The sequence below is a fragment of the Sphaeramia orbicularis genome, chromosome 8 (assembly GCF_902148855.1).
Source record: "Sphaeramia orbicularis chromosome 8, fSphaOr1.1, whole genome shotgun sequence".
NCBI lineage: Eukaryota > Metazoa > Chordata > Actinopteri > Kurtiformes > Apogonidae > Sphaeramia > Sphaeramia orbicularis.
Genome location: NC_043964.1, coordinates 42,930,427 through 42,952,619, shown reverse-complemented (window position 1 = coordinate 42,952,619; position 22,193 = coordinate 42,930,427). Strand labels below are relative to the sequence as shown.

At 40.3% G+C, this 22,193-nt stretch overlaps 1 protein-coding gene across 3 annotated transcripts in view; it reads right to left on the bottom strand.

Annotated features, from left to right (window-relative positions):
• The window catches only part of LOC115423589 (RNA binding protein fox-1 homolog 2-like), a 59,677-nt gene extending 41,580 nt beyond the window's left edge, over positions 1-18,097 (bottom strand). For 2 of the 3 annotated variants that reach the window (XR_003935986.1, XM_030140471.1), the window contains exons 1-2: positions 17,096-18,096; positions 3,418-3,468 (exon numbers count right to left, since the gene is read on the bottom strand). Coding sequence is in view for 2 of the 3 variants with exons in the window: in XM_030140471.1 (XP_029996331.1) it covers positions 3,418-3,468; positions 17,096-17,350 (306 nt within the window). In the remaining variant the exon portion in view is untranslated. Of the gene's footprint in view, positions 1-3,417; positions 3,469-17,095 lie in introns of all 3 variants that reach the window. The other variant, XM_030140470.1, reaches the window with a different exon arrangement.
• Between the last annotated feature and the right edge of the window lie 4,096 nt (positions 18,098-22,193).

The following is a 22,193-nucleotide window of genomic DNA, read 5'->3' as shown; positions in this document are numbered from 1 at the left end:
ACTAACGAAGAGAGAAGGGTCTAGAGAGAGGGCCAGTGGATGCAAGCGAGAGATAACTGGATACAGAGATAAATGGATAAAGGGCTGGGTGGAAAAAAGACCAAGAGATGACAGGATTAGGGCTGTAAGTGAGGAGGATGAGAGGATGAATAGGGGATGATCTGAGGATTAAGCACACAGACTGAACACGGCGATAAACACACACTGTCGCACACAAACACATGCGCATAATGTACACACAGATGTGGTGTGATCATATTGGTGCTGCTGCACCTTGACGGACATACGGACCCCAGTGGGCTCCAACAAAGGCCTATATGCACTATAACCTCATCAGCTTATTCAAACAAAGGCCTGCTCCTTCAAACACACCACTTAAAGATAATCAATAGTTCAGGCTTAACTATTCTACAGCAATAATGCACAATAGTTTGAGAAGAATTGCAGTTACTCATTAGAAAGTTATGACCTGCATCAATATTGCTTAAGTTTTGCTCTGGGTAAAGAACAGAAAAAATGACCATATATTACTAACAATTTATTACACACCTTTGTTGAATGCTGGTCATTGACATTCTTTTTAAGGTTCAGCATGCAATATTAATTGCAGCAATTGGTATATAATTCATTGCTGTGTTTTAATTAGTGCATGCAATAATTGTAATTGTGTTTTTCTTGAGCTCAGAATGAGACCAGCTCATACTCATACCGCAATGCCATATTTGTATGTACAGTACTTCTTCCATTTTATTCACTTTTTTTGTGTCTAGCTTTTGTGTCTGACTCTAGACCAGAGTAATATCCAATGGCTCTAATGAAGACGACAATAGGGATGGGTGAAGGGGGTAGTGCGTTGGTTTTAATCTGAAACCTCACCACTAGATGCCATTCAATCTCACACAATAAAACATTTAAATCAATAATCACTTTTGAAATAAATACTATTTGGCAAATTATCCATTTATCTTGCAGGTAGCTGTGAAATAAGCAGAAAAATGTACAGTAAGTTGGCCCCTGTTGTAAATTAACAACAGGGTGATACAGTAACTGCTGCATCAGGTTCAATTCAACCCAGTCATTCCACAACTTTTCTGCAGCTTGATAAAAACAGAAAACTTGCACAGCTCTAATTTTCCAAAACTATACAGGAGATGTCTAATATAATTCACTCTAACTTATGGGTTCTTTGATACATGCAGTTTATTGTTAGTGACTGAGAAATGAGAGACACGAGAAAAACTCAGAACAGGAGGATTTGGTAGCAACAATGATTGTATGGAATTATTTCAGCTGCAGTAAGGTTAATGCTGACCAGAAACATGTACTTTGTGCCTCCACCATCAGTCAACCAGTGTAAAAAATTTCCTCTTTTCCCCTTGAAAATCACTTCCATCACAGCATTCACCTGCTTTTGTGTTCAATGCATTAAGAGTCAATAGCATAACATTTATGATTCCCAACAAAATTGCTCCAATCATTTAAGACTGAAGTGTTCTGTCCCCACAGAGCTATTCATGATTTATGGTTAAAAAAAAACTTCCATTTCATAGCACAATATATCAGGAAAAAAACACTGTAATCAGTTTTTCCCAGATCTTGCTACCCTGCCATGCATGCAGTGTCAGCGTACTGACTTTCTTGTGTATTGTTATCCATGATCGTTTCTGTGACAGAAACAGCAGGAGACTGACATGTCAGCCCTGAAAGGTCAGAATGGCCATGTGCCAAACCAGACACGCCTACACAGTGTACAGGAGCAGCAAGGACCCACAGGAGCCTGTCACCATTTAACACACTCATATTGACAGAGGCAGACCTACAGGCAGTTCAAACACGCATACATAACATTAAGACAGGAGTATTACCAAGACAAATGTACTCCAGCTATGAAAAGGCCCATCCAGCACACAGCTAGGCTGGGCTATTTGCATGATAACCAGCAGCTAGTGTGCTGGAGACTCCTAATATGCATGCTCAAGGGCAGAATACATTAGCGGGGATGACTTTTAAATCATTTATAAAACAAATGCAGCGGCGCGACTTAATAGCAAATGTAACAGACGACAAAGGGACTTCAGACATACCGCAGATCACAAGTCCACCCTGCCCAGATGTTTGTCTTACCAGGAGATCAAGCCCGGCAGGCAAAGGCCAAGACTGGAATATAAGTCTGCTCTAACTGAGCAACTCATTATCATGAGATTCTGTGCCCCACAGGCAAGCCGTCTTAAATAATGTACGTCCATTTCTGTTTCACCTCTGCTCTGCACCTGAGTGTTTCATTGCTTTCATAATCTTCCAAACAGAACGTCCTAAATGCTGGAGAGAGGAGACACGGGGAGGGAGAGAGCAAGGGAATCTACATCAAGTTGACTCTAAACCTGGAGCCACATTTTTAACATTGTCAGCCTCTTTCAATCTCGCAATCGTACTCCAAGAGAAGTATATTCCCAAGAAAGGAGATGCCAAGGGTAGAGCAGGAGCGGGAGAGTCAAGCAGAGTAGAGGTGTGTGTGTGGGGGGGGGGGGGGTAGATAATACATCACGGGAGAGGTTGAGGCCTGTGAGAATCTCCCATGTTGTGATGTGGGAAAGGAGGCTGGGGGGCGAACAGGCTCGCAGACCAACACTCCCCTCCTGTGGCACTGCCAGAGAGCTGCACATCCCAAAACAGAGGCTAGAGTCGCACACAATCGGAGACAAAGGGACACACATGAAAGCTCTTAGATACAGGAGCCCGGTGAGGTTTGCGTGCATGCACACACAAACACACGCACGCACACAAGCTCATCCTCACTCTGAGCTGGTCTGAGCTGCTCCATGTGCTGCTGGGATGTAGATAAGAAAGCAGTCGAATACCCTGCCACTGCACACATAAGGCACTCATTACTGAGAGCAATATGCATGGAGAGACACTTAGAATGAGAAAGAGATGGAAAAGCACAAAAAAGGAGAGAGCCAACGGTGGGTGAGAGGATAGGAATAGCATTGAGGCAGCGCTGCGTGTAGAGCTTAGTTTAAAGAAGGTGATAGCATAAGGTTGCTCCATTTTCCAAAGGGTTCAGGCCTGTCAAAGAGAGGCTCAAGCTCTAGTTGCACTCTCATCAATTCTTGGAACAGCCATCGTTTATGAGCAACCGCAGGCTGTAGGAAACAGTGTGCTACATCAGAGTCGATTATGACTAGAAAAAGGACGACACAAGGGCCACCTGTGTACAAGCCCAAATGTTTTTTAAAAGCCTATTTTATTTGATTCCCGTTTATCATCTTCTCAACACTTTGAAATATGCAAGCTTCACTAAGGTGTTGTCTGTGGCTCAACACCAGCATATATTGGACGACTCAAGGATTCTCTTTGAAATTATTTTTGATTCTTTTTTTTTTTTTTTAAACACAGGTTTGCAAGCTAATCTCTTACCTGACTGTGAGGTGGGTATCCATGGAAACCTGGGTTTAACGGCTCATTGTTCTGCAAGAGACAACAGGAGGAGAGGAGAACGGGTGAATGGCTGGGCTTTTGGAAATGAAAGGATGCAGCATGGTAGTCCAAAACTTTTGTATTTCAGGTGAAGCGCACTCCAGAAAAAGTGACATGCTTAAAAAAAATCATAAAAGAATCAAGAGGATGGAGCACGGGAATGATGACAACTAAAATATAATTTTCACTACCTGTCATTGTAAATCAAAAAGACCATGCACTACAAAGCAAGAGCTTACAAGTCAAAAACATTTTTTCCAAATATTTTTATTTCATTCACTACATTTTAGGTACATTTTTTGCTGCTGGCAAAATTCATCTACTTTCATCTTGATTTTATCTTTAAAGTAAGTTTTATGTAGTATCTTATGATAAATTATGCAACCGTATATTCTTTCACTGTATGTCTACTACACATAAACCATTCACTGCTTGCATACAATTTGCATTTATTTATTAGTTTACTACTTACTCATAATCCCTCAGATAAATGTGAAAGCTGACAACAAATACAGTTGCCATATTACTAAAACTGTTAAAAGCTTTTCAAGGAATTATAAATGTTGTCACAGATTTACATTTTTGACTGCAAATATACAGTATATTGGTTCCAAATATTAATTTGTGGTCTTCAAGATCATAAATAACCTGTATTTGGCCTGTCAACAACATCTCTATTATGAAAGATGAAACATAAAATTTATTATTAAATCTTTTCATTTGCAGGTATTATTGATTTCGGTACCTTGCATAAAAAATACACAACAAAGTTCACACAAGGATAGAAGGAACTTTTGTAAATGATCTGAGTGGATGTGATGTGACTGGCAAAAAAAAAAAAAAAAAACACCAGCAGCAGAGGGCAAGCCCCCTCCCCGTTCCTCATCGACCCTGCCCCAGAAACCAGTGTTGTGGTTAATTGCTCTGTAATTACATTTAATTCAATTATTTCTATCTCTCTCCCACTCTTTTCTTCTTCATGTCATTTTACCACAGTGAGAGAGAAGAGCCATTGTTTTCTGTAGAAGCTAGGTGAGGAGGGTGAGGAGAGGGGAGGGGGGGGGCAAAAGAAAGACAGAAAGACAGAGTGGGGAGCAGAGGAGGCCTGGAACAATGAGGGAAAGTTAACCAAACGATGATATTTTGACAGCAGTGAGAGAGATGACACCAGCGCAGTCGAGCCTGCTGGCATGCCTCGCAGAGAAAACATGACCGCCTAGTGAGACTCATGCCTCTGCTCTCCTGCAGAAGGAGGGGAGGGGGAGAGGACGAGAGAAGGTCTGAGAGAGGGGAAAAGAATAATGTGTGTGTGAGTGAGCGCCTATATATATAAATTGGGGGATGGGGTTGCCCTTAGAAGTGCTGATGTTTTCATTACATTTAATCTACAGGACTGAGCAGCAGGCAAAATGGTTTAAATCCATGCGCTGCCTCTCGGCCTTAATGCACTCTATTCAGCAAACAGCTTGAGGATGGGCCGTGTAATGCTGCAGCAATGAGAAGGGGCAGCCTTGGCTTCTGAAGAGTGTGAACAGGGTTAACCTCCTGGCTCTGACCTCAGAGCAGACTGCCTGCCTGCCTGCCTCAGGAATCACTTCCTGATCGAATTCATTCAGCCAATCAAGTACCAAATGTGGAAGACAGAGGGTCACAGGGGCAGTAGACTGACACAGGGTTTCTCCAAGCATACAGATGGGCAGCTATCAAAGTTTATACAGTATGACTCTGTGGAAGCCTAGGACCAGAAATGTGTAAACTGAGACCAAAAACAGATGTGGTGGTGTATACGAATGCCGAAAGGGAAGAAAAGTCTAGACAGGCTGGGCTACAGGGAATGAGGTTATTAGCAAAGAGTTAGGGGTGGGAAAGTCCAGACATGAAGAATAGGTAAGAATGAGAAATATCATCTGATGCAATGGCAGTAAACCTTGACTCTGTATGTGTGTTTGGAACTGAACTCCAGGCCAGTATGCCCCCCCCCCCATCTGAAACAGCCCTTTCTTTGTCTCCACTCTCCACTTCCTGTTTCATCTGGAACCAATTTCCCCCTCGTGCCTCGTCCCCAGGGGGAACACTCTCCTTGGTGCGCTGCAGTTACACAGGGAGCGGACAGGCAACAGCAGCATACTCCACATACTGTGTATAGCAACACAGTTTCACAAGGACTTCTTGCCAAATTCCACACTCACAAATGTAAATTTGCAAACAAAAAAACCCCACAATCCTTTGGATTTATAGAAACAATGTCCACAATTTTTTGTTCTCTTCTTCAGAGAATAAAAAATCTGCCAAAACACAGAATTTTTGCATTAAAGAAACTTACCATCACACTTCCAAATTTGTTTTTCCGTTTCGCTAAATTTCTGTAGTTCTTTCTATGTGAGATGGATGAATTTCAATGATTATTTTCACTGTCAAATAATGTGTTACATAGGCCTACATGTTTGTCTATAAAATGTCTAGAAAATGGTATATGTGTGTATACATATATATATATATGTGTGTGTGTGTATATATATATATATATATATATATATATATATATACACATATACATATATATATATATATATATGTAAACGTATGTGTGTGTGTGTGTGTGTGTGTGTGTGTGTGTGTGTGTTTCTCAAAGCCCAAGATGACGTTCTTTATATTAGTCACAGAGAAGCGAAGAGACCAGAAAGTACTCAAATGTAAGACACTGGAATCAGAGAATTAACTTTTTCCACTGTTTTTGCCTCCTCGACACCGTATATGCGAACCTCTGTTTTCTTTTGTTACTGCGTATGTTGACTGTGCAAAATAAAGTATATTAGAAGGAGGAGGAAGAGGAGGAGGAGGAGGAGGAGGCAAAAAAGGACTGTTTCTGGTGCTCGCCATGGCACAGATCGAAATGCGGCATAAGAGACTGTACAACAGAATCTCAAGTCCACAAAGCCTTGGGCAATGTCAGCTGGAAAGAGCTAAACTCTTCCTACTTTAAATAAAAAGAAATGCATGTTGGGAGTTCGAACACTGTGCTGAATTTCAACTAGGGCTGAACTGACACAGTGGGTTTTAAAAGCACAAAAAAACTAAAGATGGAGCTGATGGAATGTGCTCATTCTGCTGTATTACTACAAACTATATGCAATTACACATGATTAGAAAATGATTGTTGCTATGGCATTTACAGTCTAAGTAAGGATTCAGGCTGTGCGCTAGCAAAAGAAACTGGATGGAACGCCAGTGAAACCTAAACCAAAATTATCCCCGACCATCAAATTATAGAGTCACTGTTGCCTCTACAGTGAACGAGAAGAAAGAGAAAAGAAAAAGAAGAGGAGGAGTTTATGGCAAAGAAGAAGAGGAGGAGGAGGGAGGGTAGAGTTTAGCAACATCTGGAATCAATCTGTCTGCAAGAGAAGCAGGAGGGAGAAGGATAAATGGATAGAGGGGGAGGAGGGGAGAAAGAAAGGAGGAAAGACAGAACAGAAAGATGAAAATAAGGGCAGACATACACAGGAGGAGGAAGAATTTGGAGAGCGAGAAAGCGGGAAGAAATATAAAGCGGTGAAACACTGGCGAAATGGAGACAATGAGTCATAAGTGAAGAATGCCATGTGATTTATATTTTGCTAAAGGGTGGGGGGAGGGGCTGCGGGGGGAGGGGGGTCTGAACTTGATACCTCGTTTACTCACACTAGCACTAAAGGACACACAAGCTCCCTTTACCATATGGCATTGCATTTAAGTGTATTACGAGCCTGCATGTCTTCTAAAGTCGCCACGTTTCTGCCCTGCTGCTTTTTCTTTTTTCAAAAGAAACAGAAAAAATGATGCTGCCCTAAGCCTATCCAGGTTGAAAGCTGGTACTGCACTTCTGCAAGTTTCCATTAAGTTAATTCCATATAGTTTGAGAGAGCAAGGAGGAGCCTTTGAAGGCGCCGTCCGGAAAGCTGGCTGGATGACCGGCTGTGACGGCTGCTCAGAAAGAAAGTGTGCTGGCAGGGATCAGCACAGAAAACCAGTCAGTCACACATAAACACACACTTGTTTCTGTCCCACCAACAGCTCTCTCCGAGTCCATGGAGGGCAAAAACTAAAAGGGCGTCTCTCTTGTTTATTTTTTCTCTCTTCAACTTGCTATTTTAGGAGAAGGGAAGAAGTTTGGGAGTTGCTGTAGAAGCGAGGGGGGGCGAAGAAGGGGGGAAAAAAGGAGCAGCAGCGGTGAAGGAAGGCAAAATGACATGAGGTCAACAGATGGTGAGAGGGGTGCGGGGGGGGGGGGGGGTTAATTACAGGGGCTGCTGCAGGCATCCAGTGGTCCCTAACAGAACAGCCCGAGGTGTGACTGTGCTGATGTTTGCCTTTACCGTCTCAATCATAACACGAAATCTAAGAAAAAAAATTCCCACCTGCTCCAACCAACATGGTGACACATCATTACCCAGAAGGTCAAAATCCAAAAACCTCTGCAGAAACTGCTTCAAGACTCAACGCCATTAGGAAACTCAAACTCTGAGAAGTTAACAAAGCGTTAATCGAGAAGGAAAAACTGGTAAATGAATCTATAAAGGGATCAAACAGTGTCCCAAAACAGCAGAAACCGTAGGGAGAGGAAATTATAAAACAGAAAGGACATGAGACAGACAGTCATGGATGTGATTTGTTGATGTGCTGCACTACAAAAGAATATCAAAGCCACATGACAAGGCTAAAAATGACAAATGCAGTTGTGGTATGCCAGGACATGAAACCAGACAAAGACAAGCAGGAGGGAGAGTCGGAAAAAAAATAAGATGGAGTGCAGTGCTTCCCCTGTGCTGACTTCTCAGACTGTACAGACTAAAATGCTCCCCGAGTTTGGTCTGAATTACACTTTATTCTGTTCATAACCGAGTGGGACTCCTTAGTTTGGAGCCCGGTGAAGGTTTGTATCACCGACTTGACTGTAACACGACATGTGTCTCTAAGGCATTTGTGGGGCTGATTTATGGATGACTGTGTCTTCTCTAACTGTGTGGTCTGCGACTAACAGGAGGTGGTACAGAGTTCTGGATTATTTTGCTGAGATGTGGGCAGTATAAGACATTTCGCCTCTGCATCGGCTGCAGTGGCAACTGAACTGAGGTTAAAGGTGTCAGCAGTGATTTCTGGACCAAATCTGCACTTGGTTATTTTAAACCACGAGACTGGTTTGTCCTGAATGAATCTTGTGGATGTCTATGTATTTAAAGCTTAACCACCATGCATGCCGACAGAAATGATCTGATGCAATCATTCAGTTAGATGTAAAAAATATACATAAATAAATGAATAACCAGCAATTGTTCACATATTCAATACAAAACCAAGCACTTTTTCCTCTTAGCCTCTTTAATATGAAATGCACTGCGATTTCTGACCAAAAAAAAAAAAAAAAATCAATAAAATATTTTGTCTTTGGTATACTGGTTAATAAAAGTAGGGTTATAGCATATATTGACATTCACTGATGGCACTGACTAAATTATATGTATTGTATTAAAGGTTGTTTCTTTAATTTTACTGCATGTGTGTTCTTGTTCACCTATTTAACAGTGCAGCCAACGGACCACCCCACTGAACTCTCCAATGCAGTATGAGGTGAAATATTTCTTATTCGTTGCTGGTACTGTGCAATACAGAGAGAATTTCCATCCCATCCAGATGTGTCCCATGGGACATAATTAGAGAAAAAATATATTACAGTCATTGGCAAGAAACAAGTAGTTTTCAATTTCTTCTTTGAATTTTCCATCATTTACATATATAACATTTTGTTGGGTCAAAAGATAATTTTACAAGTCAAAAAAGTCACAGTTTGTTGGAAAACTGTTGAAGTAATCAAACTGTGGAAAATACAGAAAAAGAAAGATGAAAAACTTCTGTGCAACTGATCTGTCCACAGTTGAGTGTCGCTAAAGATGCCACTGAGCTGCTTCACACTGAACTAAAAGTGATTTCACTATCTTTACCACAAACTAGAACTTGCTGCTTAAAATGATCTTCTACTTTTTATGGTGCCACAATTCACTGACTGGCATTCATATTTTTCCTAAGTCACCGGAAGGGGCAGAATTGCACGTCTAGTTTTTGTTTTGCCCGCAATTTATTTACACTATTGTATCATACGTGCTGCATCTACATTGTATTTACTCTGTTGTTGCGAATTATTTTTGTCAGTTTAAGTTGCTTCTATTTATTTTTTTAAATTATTTTGTAGTTTATCTATCTATCTATCTATCTATCTATCTATCTATCTATCTATATGTATATATATATATATATATATATATATATATATATATATATATATATATATATATATATATATATATATATATGTATCTTGCTCTTTACTGCTGTAACATTATAAATGGGCCTGGTTTGAGGCTAATAAACAATTACCTTATCTCACTCAAAGATGAAAGAAAGAATGACCAACTGTTTCTCTCTAGTTTCCTGACACAAAAGGGTCGATAAATACCAAAAACTGGATCAGAATGCGAGTATGCACAATCAGTATATCCTTAAAAAGTAGAAAAGCACTTGGAGAGCGCAGACCTCTGCCAAGGCAGATCAGCAACCCCCCCATACCCATCACCACCAAAATTTAATCATTTGTTCCTTGTGCCAGTATCAACATTTCCTGAAAATTTCATGAAAATCTGTTCATAACTTTTTGAGTTATCTTGCTAACAGACAAACAACCCCCGAAGAAAACATAACCTCCGTCGTTTCACTTGGTGGAGGAAACAATACAAACCTTTTCACAATTTGTAATATTTTACAAACTAAACAATCAATTCATCAATAAAAAATAGGACCAATGGCCCTGTAGCTTACTGGCCAAATTAAAAGCTTTGGGAAATGTATCCAGATGCCATTTATTATCACCCAGTTATATGTATTTATTATATTACAGAAATGTCCCATGTTTTGGTCATATTCCAATCAGATCTGTAAAAAAATTCAAATTCCAACTTGATATCATTGAAACTTACTGATTTATTGTATCAATCCACTTCCTATCTGTTATAATGGGAAAATTTTTCAAAGTTGCACCATATCCAGAATCAGACCCGGATCGAAATAATTTCAATACCTTGTGTTGACATCATCATAAAGCAGCTGTATACCAAGTTTGAAGTCAATCAGAACTGTAGTTTCGGAGAAAAAGATGCTTGAAATTTTTTCCCCATAAGAGCCCATGTTAAATTTTACATAAGTTCCTGGATCCAGAAGAAGATCCTGATCAGCATGTGGCCATTATGTTTTGGTCATCTCCCCATCAGGGCTGTACTGTAGAAATTTCAACTTGATATAATTTATATTTACTGAGCTATTGCATCGATCCACTCCCTATCTATTATAATGGGGAAATTTTTCAAAGTCGCACCAAATCCAGAATCAGATCTGGATCCAAATAATTTCACTAACTTTTGTTGATATCATCATAAAGAAGCTGTATACCAAGTTTGAAGTCAATCGGAATTGTAGTTTCGGAGAAGACGACAATTGAAATTTTTGTAACGGACGACAGACGACGACGACAGACGACGACGACGACAGACGACGACGACGACAGACGACGACACATGACAACAATAGTTAATGGCCTGTCGGCCGGTAAGCTAAAAAACCCTAAAAATATACTATACAATGTTAACTATATAATGCATGGAAGGTACATTTTAGGTTCCTTTTACAGATTATAGCAATTATTTAATAATCACCAAGCATTTTTCATAGACTAAACATCTACTGCGAGCAAAAACATAAAACTTCATTGCCAATAATCAATATTCTGGTAACTTACTTTATTTTATTTCATTGTAAATGAATGTTGGTCTTTGTGCCACAAATCTTCACACACCACATCACTTTTTGCTGGATCCAATTATTTGAGTTTGTTGAAGCAAACCCTTTGGGAATAATAGAGCTTCGCTTACTAAATGAAACCGGTACAAACACATCTATGCGTTAAGTGTTTCATTGCCAGCAAACAGAGGAATACAATACGTAATAATGTCTCATACGGTGTTCTGTGTCAACTGATCCACATCGCAGTATACTCTACTCTCAACATGACACACGGCTGATCTTAAAGACAGTAAAGCATTACACTTCATTTTGTGCTCCTAGGTACATTTTATTACAGAATTAACGTCAACTGTGACAATAGCATGGCAATGCGTCGTAGATGACCCCATGTAAGGGAGACACTGAATTGACATTTTGCTGTGTGTGTGGGTGGAGATGGGAGCACATATGACAGTTTGGGGGCAGCCTTAGGGGGGAGGAAGAGGAAGGGGCATGGGGGATGGGGGAGTTGGTGACATGATGACCATAAAGGGAGAGTTAACATGCAAGTGTCATGTTTAAGACTTGAAACTGCTGTGGTTTACATCAGCAACATTGAGACATGGAAGGTAGTTTTTTTCCACCAGTTATGAATGGTGCAATATTTTCTTTAAACTGATTATTCTTTATGCTTTGGCAATGCCACTGCTTCATTTGTGTCAATAAAGCACTGTGAATGCAATTTAACACAAAGAGAAAAAGAGAGAGGAAAATATGAGTTGAGCAACTCTGTCTGGGGAATATTAAGCTTATCATAGCCAGTTCAAAAGTCACGACTCTACTATGCTACAGCTCAAAGTTTAACAGCAATCATTAAACAGAGTGAGGGAGGAGAAGGCCGGACTGGGTAAGACTGTTTAGGACTCTCTTATACTGGGCTCAGCACAGTAGGTAAAGAACAGGCAGTGTACACACACCTGTCTGCCTGTAATGCTGTTCTGCTTCTGAGGATATTTCTTCTTTTCTGTGAATTATTCAGGCTGCCGACTCCTAAAGGACACTTAGACTTTTAGGCTACAGTTACACATGGGCTATCTGGGTACACACCGGACCGGTGGATTTTGTTGCTATGCAACTACTGGGCCTTAATTATTATTAAAAGATACAATAGCACTTTTGTCGTGTTGTCTTACCGTCAGTGATTCAGAGCACAGATCAATGCCATTATTTATTCATCTAATGCTATTTTGGAACTCCAAATTCTAAGAAATGTCAAAAACTAACACCAATTAACAGTTAAGAGATTTATTTAATTCAATTTCCACATATAATCCAAATGTGCAACTGTATCAAAGCAGAAAATTAGATACATGTCACTGACTAAAACTAATGGCGCACAGATATAACCAACGAAGAATAATGCCCAGTATTGACATTTTAACAATGGCAGTGGCTAATGTTTATCTATTGTGTGTCCCATAAATCTGCCGGCAGCCAATAAATACAGAGATAAAAGTCCGGAACACTTCAACAACTTAGTTATCTTCTTAGCACAACAGAAGGAATAAATAAGTACAAAAAAAGACAATAACATCAATATTATCCAAATTCTTATTAAAACATTGGTATCGACCCAGAATTTCATAATTGATGCATTGCTAATTTAGTGGGAGAGCTGAAATATGCATCGCAATGAGGTTTTCTTTACTCAACAGCAAACACTGTTGAAGTTTGGCAGCATTTTTCTTCCAGCACCCTCAAAAAAACCCAGTCAGATCTCTGGGGTATCCTTTAATGCCTGTTTTCAAGTAGTTGGGAGCCGGTGGTTGGCAGCCATGCATTTTCATTAGCAAATAATATGACAGACTGAATTTTACATTGGGCTCCAGGGCAGGAAAAGAAAAGTTCAAGTGCCCCTTGTTCTACAGCAACAAGAAACACTTATTGCAATGAATACTGCTTTTGGTAAGCAATCTGCAAGAAAAGCGGCTCGGACTTGGTAATAAGCTATCTCTATGATCTGTCCATTCACATACCCCCCCCCCCCCCCCCCCCCCCCTTCACTCTCACCCCGTGCCTGGCCCCCTCCCTCTGCTCTGGCCTGTTAAAGCGATCAGTCTGGTTAATGCCCTCTCCTAAATGAGCTTTGATCTCGTTAGCGCGACACAAAGCCTCTTTACTGCCAACGATAGGACAAATCGGCTCTCCATAACAGAGACAGAGACAGACGGGGAGAGGGTAAGAACTGTAGTCCGACTGCGTCTGAGTGGACAACTGCACTGCCTCAAGGGGATGCATCTATACCAACGGAGAGTGGGGGGGGGGGAAAGAACATGGGAAGATGAAGGGTGAGGCATGAAGGACAAGAAAAAACAAACATGAGAGAAAAACATGAGACAAAGAGCTGGACAAAAGTGATAAATGTTCCATATGTGAGTGCAAAAGCAAGAGATAATAAGAGATGATGGATAGGCGGCGGGGGCTGGGATGCTTTGGCTGACTGGCACGCTGAAAGCCTGTGAACCAGGAGTCAATTAGCAATCTGGAAATATGCCTGGGGTAAGATAGAATAGGGGGTGGGTTGACGGTGGGGGGGTAATAAGAGGACAGCTAGAGGGGAGGAGGGGTTACGAAGGGGTATGCAGTCAGTATAAGGAAGAGCGGGGGGAGGACAGAAGGAGCAACAAAAGGCAGAGGAGGCTGCCGGCTGCACTCTCATTTATTATTACAGTCCTGATTTACAGTCAGGAGGAAGGTCAGCAATCTACTAGCACTGCCTCCGAATGGGAATACTATGGTAATTGTTGGGTGCATTCAGTTACAGCGGAGCATCCCCTGAACTCATCTTCCCCATCCCAAGCAGAGCACACACTCAGCTATGTGCCATTCTGCTCACCACCATGACTGATTTCCTGGCCCTCAATGTCACTTTCTTTTTTTTATGTACCTTGTGCATAAAGCTGTCAGTGTTATTCCACTTCTGCTCTTCATTCAATGCTGATCCTCCTGCTTATCTCTCACGTCATCCCTGCCATCCATCACTTCTCACTCATCCTTTATCACGATCCCTGATGGTTTCAGCCTAATGGATCTATACTTCTTTCTGTCCCCCCTTTCCTTGCCTCCATCCTCTATTCGACCCACGTTTCCATCTATCCATCCATCCAGGCTTCATCTGCCTGATTACCTCCTCCTTTTTCACAAAATGCACCAGCACCATTGTGAGAATGCATTTTTTCAAATCAATTTCTTTGTCTTCCACATTCTTCCTTCACTATGTATTAGAATTGGGCAATACATTTCGAATATACTTGATGGATTTCAGCTTCATCTACATACAATATAATGCAAGATTATATCACAAACATCAACTTCAAGTTACACAATATGTTTTAAGTCACAATATGAGGTTTCGGCCATGGCTTTCGTCCCTCCTGGACACATTCATTTCGGCAGCTGGTTGAAAATGGTACAGACAGCATTGCCTCACTGGTTGCAGCATTAAAGTAACCAGGCTGGTGTGTACATTTAAAGTGATTCATCTCTTAATATGTTTTGCATGACAGCTAAAAATGAGTCTAACAATCTCCCAACATCTTTATAGCCAAAATGAACAGAAATTGCGGACGAGGAGCTCTGAAATTCAGTGTGAAAACTGAAAACGTCTCAGAAAATGATGAGGAAAATCAACTCATTACTGTAAATCTAAACATTCAAGTTAGAAGTTTGTTAATTTGTTATAATAGTGGACAATGTGTAAGAAACAGGGTAGTGTTTGTATTCTATCTTTAATCATTTTACAATGATTAATATATTAGCTATGATTTCATTTTGCCTGCAACTTTTTCTTTAAACATTTACTTCATATTTATGTTCCTGACCTGAAGCCTATCTGCATTTTCTTTCAGGTACCGCAGGTTATTTTACAATTTGCCATATATGCCATTCGAGTAAATGAGGGCTGGGTGATATGGATAAAAGAAAATTCTGTCTACATGACCTCAAAATAAAACATGATTTATAGGTAGTTATTTATTTAAGTCTATGAGTAGTTTTTATTAAATGTCTATGCTCATCAACAAACAATAATAAACAGTAGCAGCACTTGTAAACATGTCAGTGTCAGTATTTGTAGAGTAAAAATAATAGTCTACCATGAGTGAAGCAACATATTTATGCTTAATATCTTACAACAAGGCTCCTTTTGGAGTGTAAATGTCATTTTTAGGCTATTAAAAAGAGGAGACTCATTTAATTTAATTAATTTAATGCTACTCAGTTCGAAAACTAACTGCTTTGGATAAATAAGTGTTCTGTTTTTTTGCAAAATTATTAAATACTTAAAAAAATAATTTAGATGCACATATTACATCATCATTCAGCCAAAATATATAGAGACATGACTTCCTTCGTCCATATCACCCAGTCCTTCGAGATACTACACTGTCCTCCATCTATCCCTCCATCTACTCACCCTCCCGTCTCCTCATTGCTCCGCTCCATCCTATTCCCAGCCTCCTACTGCCCACCCCACTGTGCAAAGCGATCAATACAACTGATGGCCAGCGAGAAACCTCCCCACACCACGCTGCTCATTGTCACATCATCTTTGCTGGCGGGCTATAACCTTTCCCCATCATCAACATCCATCCACTGTGAAGCCTCCTGCCATCCTGGCATTACGCGGCACTGATTTGTCATTGCAGCAGGTCAACCACACAGCCAATTAAAGTACTTCACCAGTTCCCTAGGATTCAATTACCTGCAGGTGACCTCAAACCATGCCTGCCTGCCCTTCGACTACTGTTAGTGCTGTTTCCCTTAACTAAAAACAGCAGAGTCAGCTGAAATTTTCTCTTGTGCTGTTGGGTTGTGGACACGTCAAAGCATATGTGCGTAGGTGTAAAAAATTATGTGTAGTGCATGTGTTTATGGGAGAGAAAGAGACGGTGGAATAAATAGTAAGCGATTTGGGGGAGATCAAGCTGGAGAGGTGCACCCAGTGCTTCAGCAGGCGCCTGCTTTACAGTAATGTACACACATTAGACCAGCACAGAGAAGGATGGTAACTGATGCCTTGCTGTCTCAGCAGTTGAGTCATGAAAGCAGGGAAGACCCATGTACGGAGTGCCCCCCCTGAGCACCCCTCTCTCCTTCAGCCTTCGTCAAAAGGCTCTGTTCTTTGTCTTTCACTGGGGTGACCCCTCCCCCAATCCCTGTCTGCCTCTCTCTTTTAACACCTAGCGACAATCAAGAGGGGGGACATGAAGTGATTAATAGTACATGTGGTGTGTATCAACATTTGATGGGTGACTCACTGCAAATTTTCAACCCAAATATGAATGATTTCATGCATGTGTAGAGAATGTGATTTGCAACATGTGACAAAGCAGTGGTTTACTTTCCATAAGAGTGGCAAGATGAATGGGTCTGATCTTTACTGTGCTGCTGCCTGTCATAGCAATGGAGCCTGTATCATATTACCTTTGTCTGGTTTGCCATGGTCATGCTCCCTCACTGAGCAACTCCAGCACACAAGCTATTTTACCATCGATGTACTTTGATGTGTTTCTGAAAGCTCACACTGCGATTTCATTTAATGATTTGCTGTTTGCTGCAATGATGCATGAGTATATTGTTGATGAGAGAGAAGGGGGTGTCAAAACATTACCATTCCCTGGTGATGCTTGGGAACAAAAGATTTCACTTGAGAAGAAAGGGGAGGGCAAATGCTACTTTGTCACAACACATAAAGCTGAAATGGTAACGAAAAGGTGCAGGTGTAGGATGTGTGTTTTTGTTGCATTCTTACCTGTCCAATGTCACCAACAACAGTGCCGGTCCCGTCTATCCTTGGTCTTTTGCACTCCGCCCCGGCCAAGTCGGTCAGGGTAGCGGCTGTCTGAGCGTCGGGCTCCGGGTCTCCTCGTTTCATTCCCCGGACAGCCGCTGGAACCCCGGCCGCACTGGCATGAGGTCCGGCCGCTGTATCAATGTCTCTTTCCCGGTCCATTATTCCCCGACTAACGGGTAGCATTATAGATGCAACGTCGGTCGACATTAACATTGGACGGCAGACAGTCACCAGTCAAAAGTCTCTGTTTTTGTACCCTTTTGTTTTTCCGCTTCAATTTATCCACAGCTCAGAATTCACACTGGATGAGCCTTTTCCCAAAACACGTAGATGGATAATAATGAACTGATTTTTTTTTTTTTTTTTTTAGCAAATCATCAATGTAGACAGCTTTCAGGGTTTATTGTCTAACTTGGCTTTAGCTAATCGAGGCAGAACATTATGCAAAGAGTATGGATAAAGCACAATAGGCAGAGCTATTCCCAAAAAGTAAAATGACGCGAAACAGTGACCTATTTCAAAAAAGATCACACGTCCGACTCTTGGATGCCTGACAAGCTAATTAGCTTGCTAACATTAGCTAGCCTGCTAGCATTACATTCCGCTAGCTCTCTTTATAAATGTGGCTCGCGGAGCACACTCTTCGCTGCCAATAATAGAAAATGTTGGAAATTAGCTTCGCGTAACACTTCTCCTTCTGCGGGTCCGGCCAGTCCGCTCTCCTCTCAACGCTAAATGTGTTTTTGCATGAAAGCCTTCTCCTCTGTTGTTCCTACCAGCCTCTCCTTGATTCCAGTCCCGTCTTATCGCCGTCCGTTCCCTCGCCGTGGTCTGCTGTGTGGATGTGTCTTGGCGTGCGGACCTGGCTGAACACGATTTCCTCTGGTCGGATTCCCAGTTGGTGTAACTCGTAGAATGGAGGGAGGCTGAGAGCGCTGATCCAGGGTCAGATTTGTTTGCGGACACTGGAATTCGACAGACAGGACGGCGAGGTGAGGTGGGCTGGTCCGAGATCTGCGTTTCCACCGTCTCCGTCTCCTTATTTTCCCAAATCCCCCACCACACCTCAGCCCTCGCCCCCCCTCCTCCGTACTCACTTATTTCAGTCTTTAGCAGAAGATGAAAAATACCACACCGCTCACAATAACAAAATGAATAAAGGAAAAATAGGCTCAGCATATGCTTTTTAAAAACATGCTTAAAAATAATTTTAAAAAATGACGAATAATAATTGTTTAAAAATCCTAAAAAATAAAATAATAACATGTCCCAATTAGGACAAGTCAAAATTTAAAAAAATTAAAAAAAATCAATTATAGACTCTAAAGTAAAGAGTGTTTTGCAATTTTAAACAAAGTGCAACTAGTTTAACACTTTAAAAAAACAAAACTCAAACCTACAAAAACAGAGATGAAGTTGCATTTTTTTCTACGTGGGAATGAAGATAAACTTGACGTACCATGTATAATAAATCAAAAGAGCAGCAAGCTGGCACTAGTTTGATTTTATTGAAGAAATGAAATAGTTCCCCCACACACTCACGGTTTTTAATACGCCAGTGTCCCCTAGTGGTTGTTAAATGGAACTGGTTAACAAAGGCAACATTTTCCATCTGAAGAGGGGGCATTAGAAGGGAGCACTCTCCTGCGACGTTGTCGTCATATAATGCATACACATGCAACATCAATCAAATACGGCTGCTGTAGAATAGAAAAGGTTTATGCTGCCAAAGGTGTAATAACTGGAAGAGGAAGGATACGTCAAAGAGGGGAGTGATCACTGATGTGTCTTTGTTGACACTTCTACACACTTCCACACCTTACTCCACCTGTCTGTTAAAGAACAGATGACTGCTGTCACTGAAGGTTAAGTGTGTCTATGGGAAAAATGTGTTTGTGATTTGATTGTGTGAGTGGCCAGAATTGTGGTGTGTGTTTGTGTATGTGTTTTCATGGTCATTATTGTGATTGATAGTTTGAGTTTTAACCCATGTAATGAGGACCAGTCCTCACACCCCACCTTCAGAATATACGATTTTAGTTCGAGCCAGTCTGTTAATTTTTTCCTGCATTTTAAAATAAAATTTTAAACAAAGATTTAAAAAAGATATATTATAAAAAGAAAGAAGATTGAACTGATCTTGTTCAACTGAGCAAAAGGACAAAATTAGCACTTCGTGAAAAAATGAACGAAGAAAACAATGGATACAAAGTGAACTAATCAATACAATTAACCAAATAATAATAATAATAATAATAAAAAATAGCAACAAAGAAAATAATCAATAGAAAATACATAGTGAACCAAATAATCAATAAAATTAACCAAATAAAAAATTTAAATAATAACCAAAAGAAACAAAAAGGAATCAAATAATGAATAAAAAGAAAAAGGTAACTGACGAAATGAATAGAGTTTGCACTACATTAAAAAATAATGGACTGAATATACAACATCAACAAAATAATCAATAAAATGAACCAAATAATCAAAAAGAAAAATTAAGATAACCAAAGCAAATGAAAATTTACCAAATAATCAACAAAATGAACACCATAATCATCAAAAATGAACAAAACATACAGAAATGAACCAACTAATCAATAAAAGGAAAAAGATAATTGTAAAAAATGAATAAAAATGAAATTAAAACAAAATAGGCAAAAAATACACAGGATATTCTCCTATTCAGTTCAGTCAATTAAAGTTACATTCAGTATTATTTATATGAATAAATATCACAAATCCGTTCTGTACAACATACAACACCCTCTGTCTTTTGCCTTCAACTTCAGAATACATGGTTTTTGTTAAAGTGTTACAACCAGGTTTAATCAGCATTAAGTGAGTGTCCTCAGACTGCTATTGTCTAGAAATGTGTGTGTGTGTGTGTGTGTGTGTGTGTGTGTGTGTGTGTGTGTGTGTGTGTGTGTGTGTGTGTGTGTGTGTGTGTGAAGTGTCCGTCCCCCTCTGTGTGACTCACTTTATCAACCTACGTCTCCGCTGCTACCTGTCCGCCTGCCACCGACTGAACCTGCCATGATGGACGTCACTCCACGCAGACTCCACACCGTTCCACTGAGTTATGGCTGTGACAGCTAGCAGGAGCCGGTACATTTTTTAATAAGGCCACACAACCTCACAAGTCATGAAAACATACTTGTTGTGAAAAACACCTCATGGCAAACAATATCCTTCCTGCAGTCTGAACATTGTGCAATACCATACTATACCCTGTGTGTTTGAAATGACTATTTTTACCTGAAGCCTGAAGAGTCCTTTTTATATGACATCAACAATCTTTTGCCATGTAGGTTTTAGTTCATAAAAGGTGAAAAGGTTAAAGGTTAACTCACTTATTACCCCTGAAAGGAAATTCAGTCTCCACCTATTTCCCATCCTAATACACACACAGTACCATTAGCATTGGCATTAGCAATTAGCAGTAGCACATAGCACACACATAGGAGCAGTGAGCTACCATTGTTTTTAATGGCGGGGTAATACAAGAATGTAATACAATGACATAACTGTAAACAGAGCATAAACAAACTAATAAATGGATTATATAATTGTTACAACTGGTGACTTGTCCAGGGTGTACCCCGCCTTCACCCATAGGTAGCTGGCATAGGCTTCAGCACCCCCACAACCCTAGTGTGGATAAAGTGGGTGCAGAAGATGAATGAATATTATTGTTACAACAGTGATTTGTGATTTTGTCACTTATCATCTGTTTACATCAATAAACACCCAACATATATCTTCTTTGATATGTGTTGGGTTTTTTTTTTTTTTAGTGTTTATCTGCCCATGCCACAGTTGTAATACCCTGTCAGTATGAATAAAGTAAAATGTAGACAGAAGCAATGCAACATAGCGGAACTATAAGTACTTTTACTCACTTTTTTGTATTTTATTGTCATATTCCAGTTCAGCTTTACAGCTTTACACTTCTCAATTACATCTCACAGGTAGTGAAGTAAATGGAATTTTTTTTTTGTATATAATGATGATTTTTCTTGGAGATTAGTTATGTCTGTATTTTCTAAGCGTAATTTTACATATTCATATTCATATAATCATTTTGTATGTTTTACCTCTACATTTCCAAACTAGAAGCACTCGGAGAGCGCAGACCTCCGCCAAGGCTGATCAGTGCCCCACCCACCCCACCCCACCCCGTGGGCCCCCCCACCCCCGATCACCACCAAAATGTCATCATTTCTTCCTTATCCCATTTCCAACAAACCCTGAAAATTTCATCCAAATCTGTCCATAACTTTTTGAGTTATGTTGCACACTAACGATCAGTGCCCCCCCCCGTGGGCCCCCCCACCCCTGATCACCACCAAAATTTAATCATTTCTTCCTTATCCCATTTCCAACAAACCCTGAAAATTTCATCCAAATCTGTCTGTAACTTTTTGAGTTATGTTGCACACTAACGATCAGTGCCGCCCCCCCCCCCCCCCCCCCCCGTGGGCCCCCCCACCCCTGATCACCACCAAAATTTAATCATTTCTTCCTTATCCCATTTCCAACAAACCCTGAAAATTTCATCCAAATCTGTCCATAACTTTTTGAGTTATGTTGCACACTAACGGACAGACAGACAAACAAACAAACAAACAAACAGACAAACAAACAAACAAACCCTGGCAAAAACATAACCTCCTTGGCGGAGGTAAATATTCTGAAGTGTTTGTCATGTTCAGAAAAAAAAGAAACAGAACCACAAGCAACCATCATGTTTAACTTTCACAGAAAACCAAAAATTAACCTTTGTGAAGAATGATTAAGTGTTTCTCTATGAGATGCAAACATTGTCTGAATAAATGGGTGATTTTGGTTGATTTTATTAGAATGTGATGCATTCTAGTAGATTAAACAACCAATAGTTTATGAAGTAGTTAAAATGACCTCAACCATGTATGGCAGTAAAAATAAACATTAATGCTACAGTAAAATTAATTATAATTAAAAAAAAAACAGAATAGCAAAACACTGACCAAAAGGACTATTTTCATGCACAATGTTAACTGTAAATACTTAA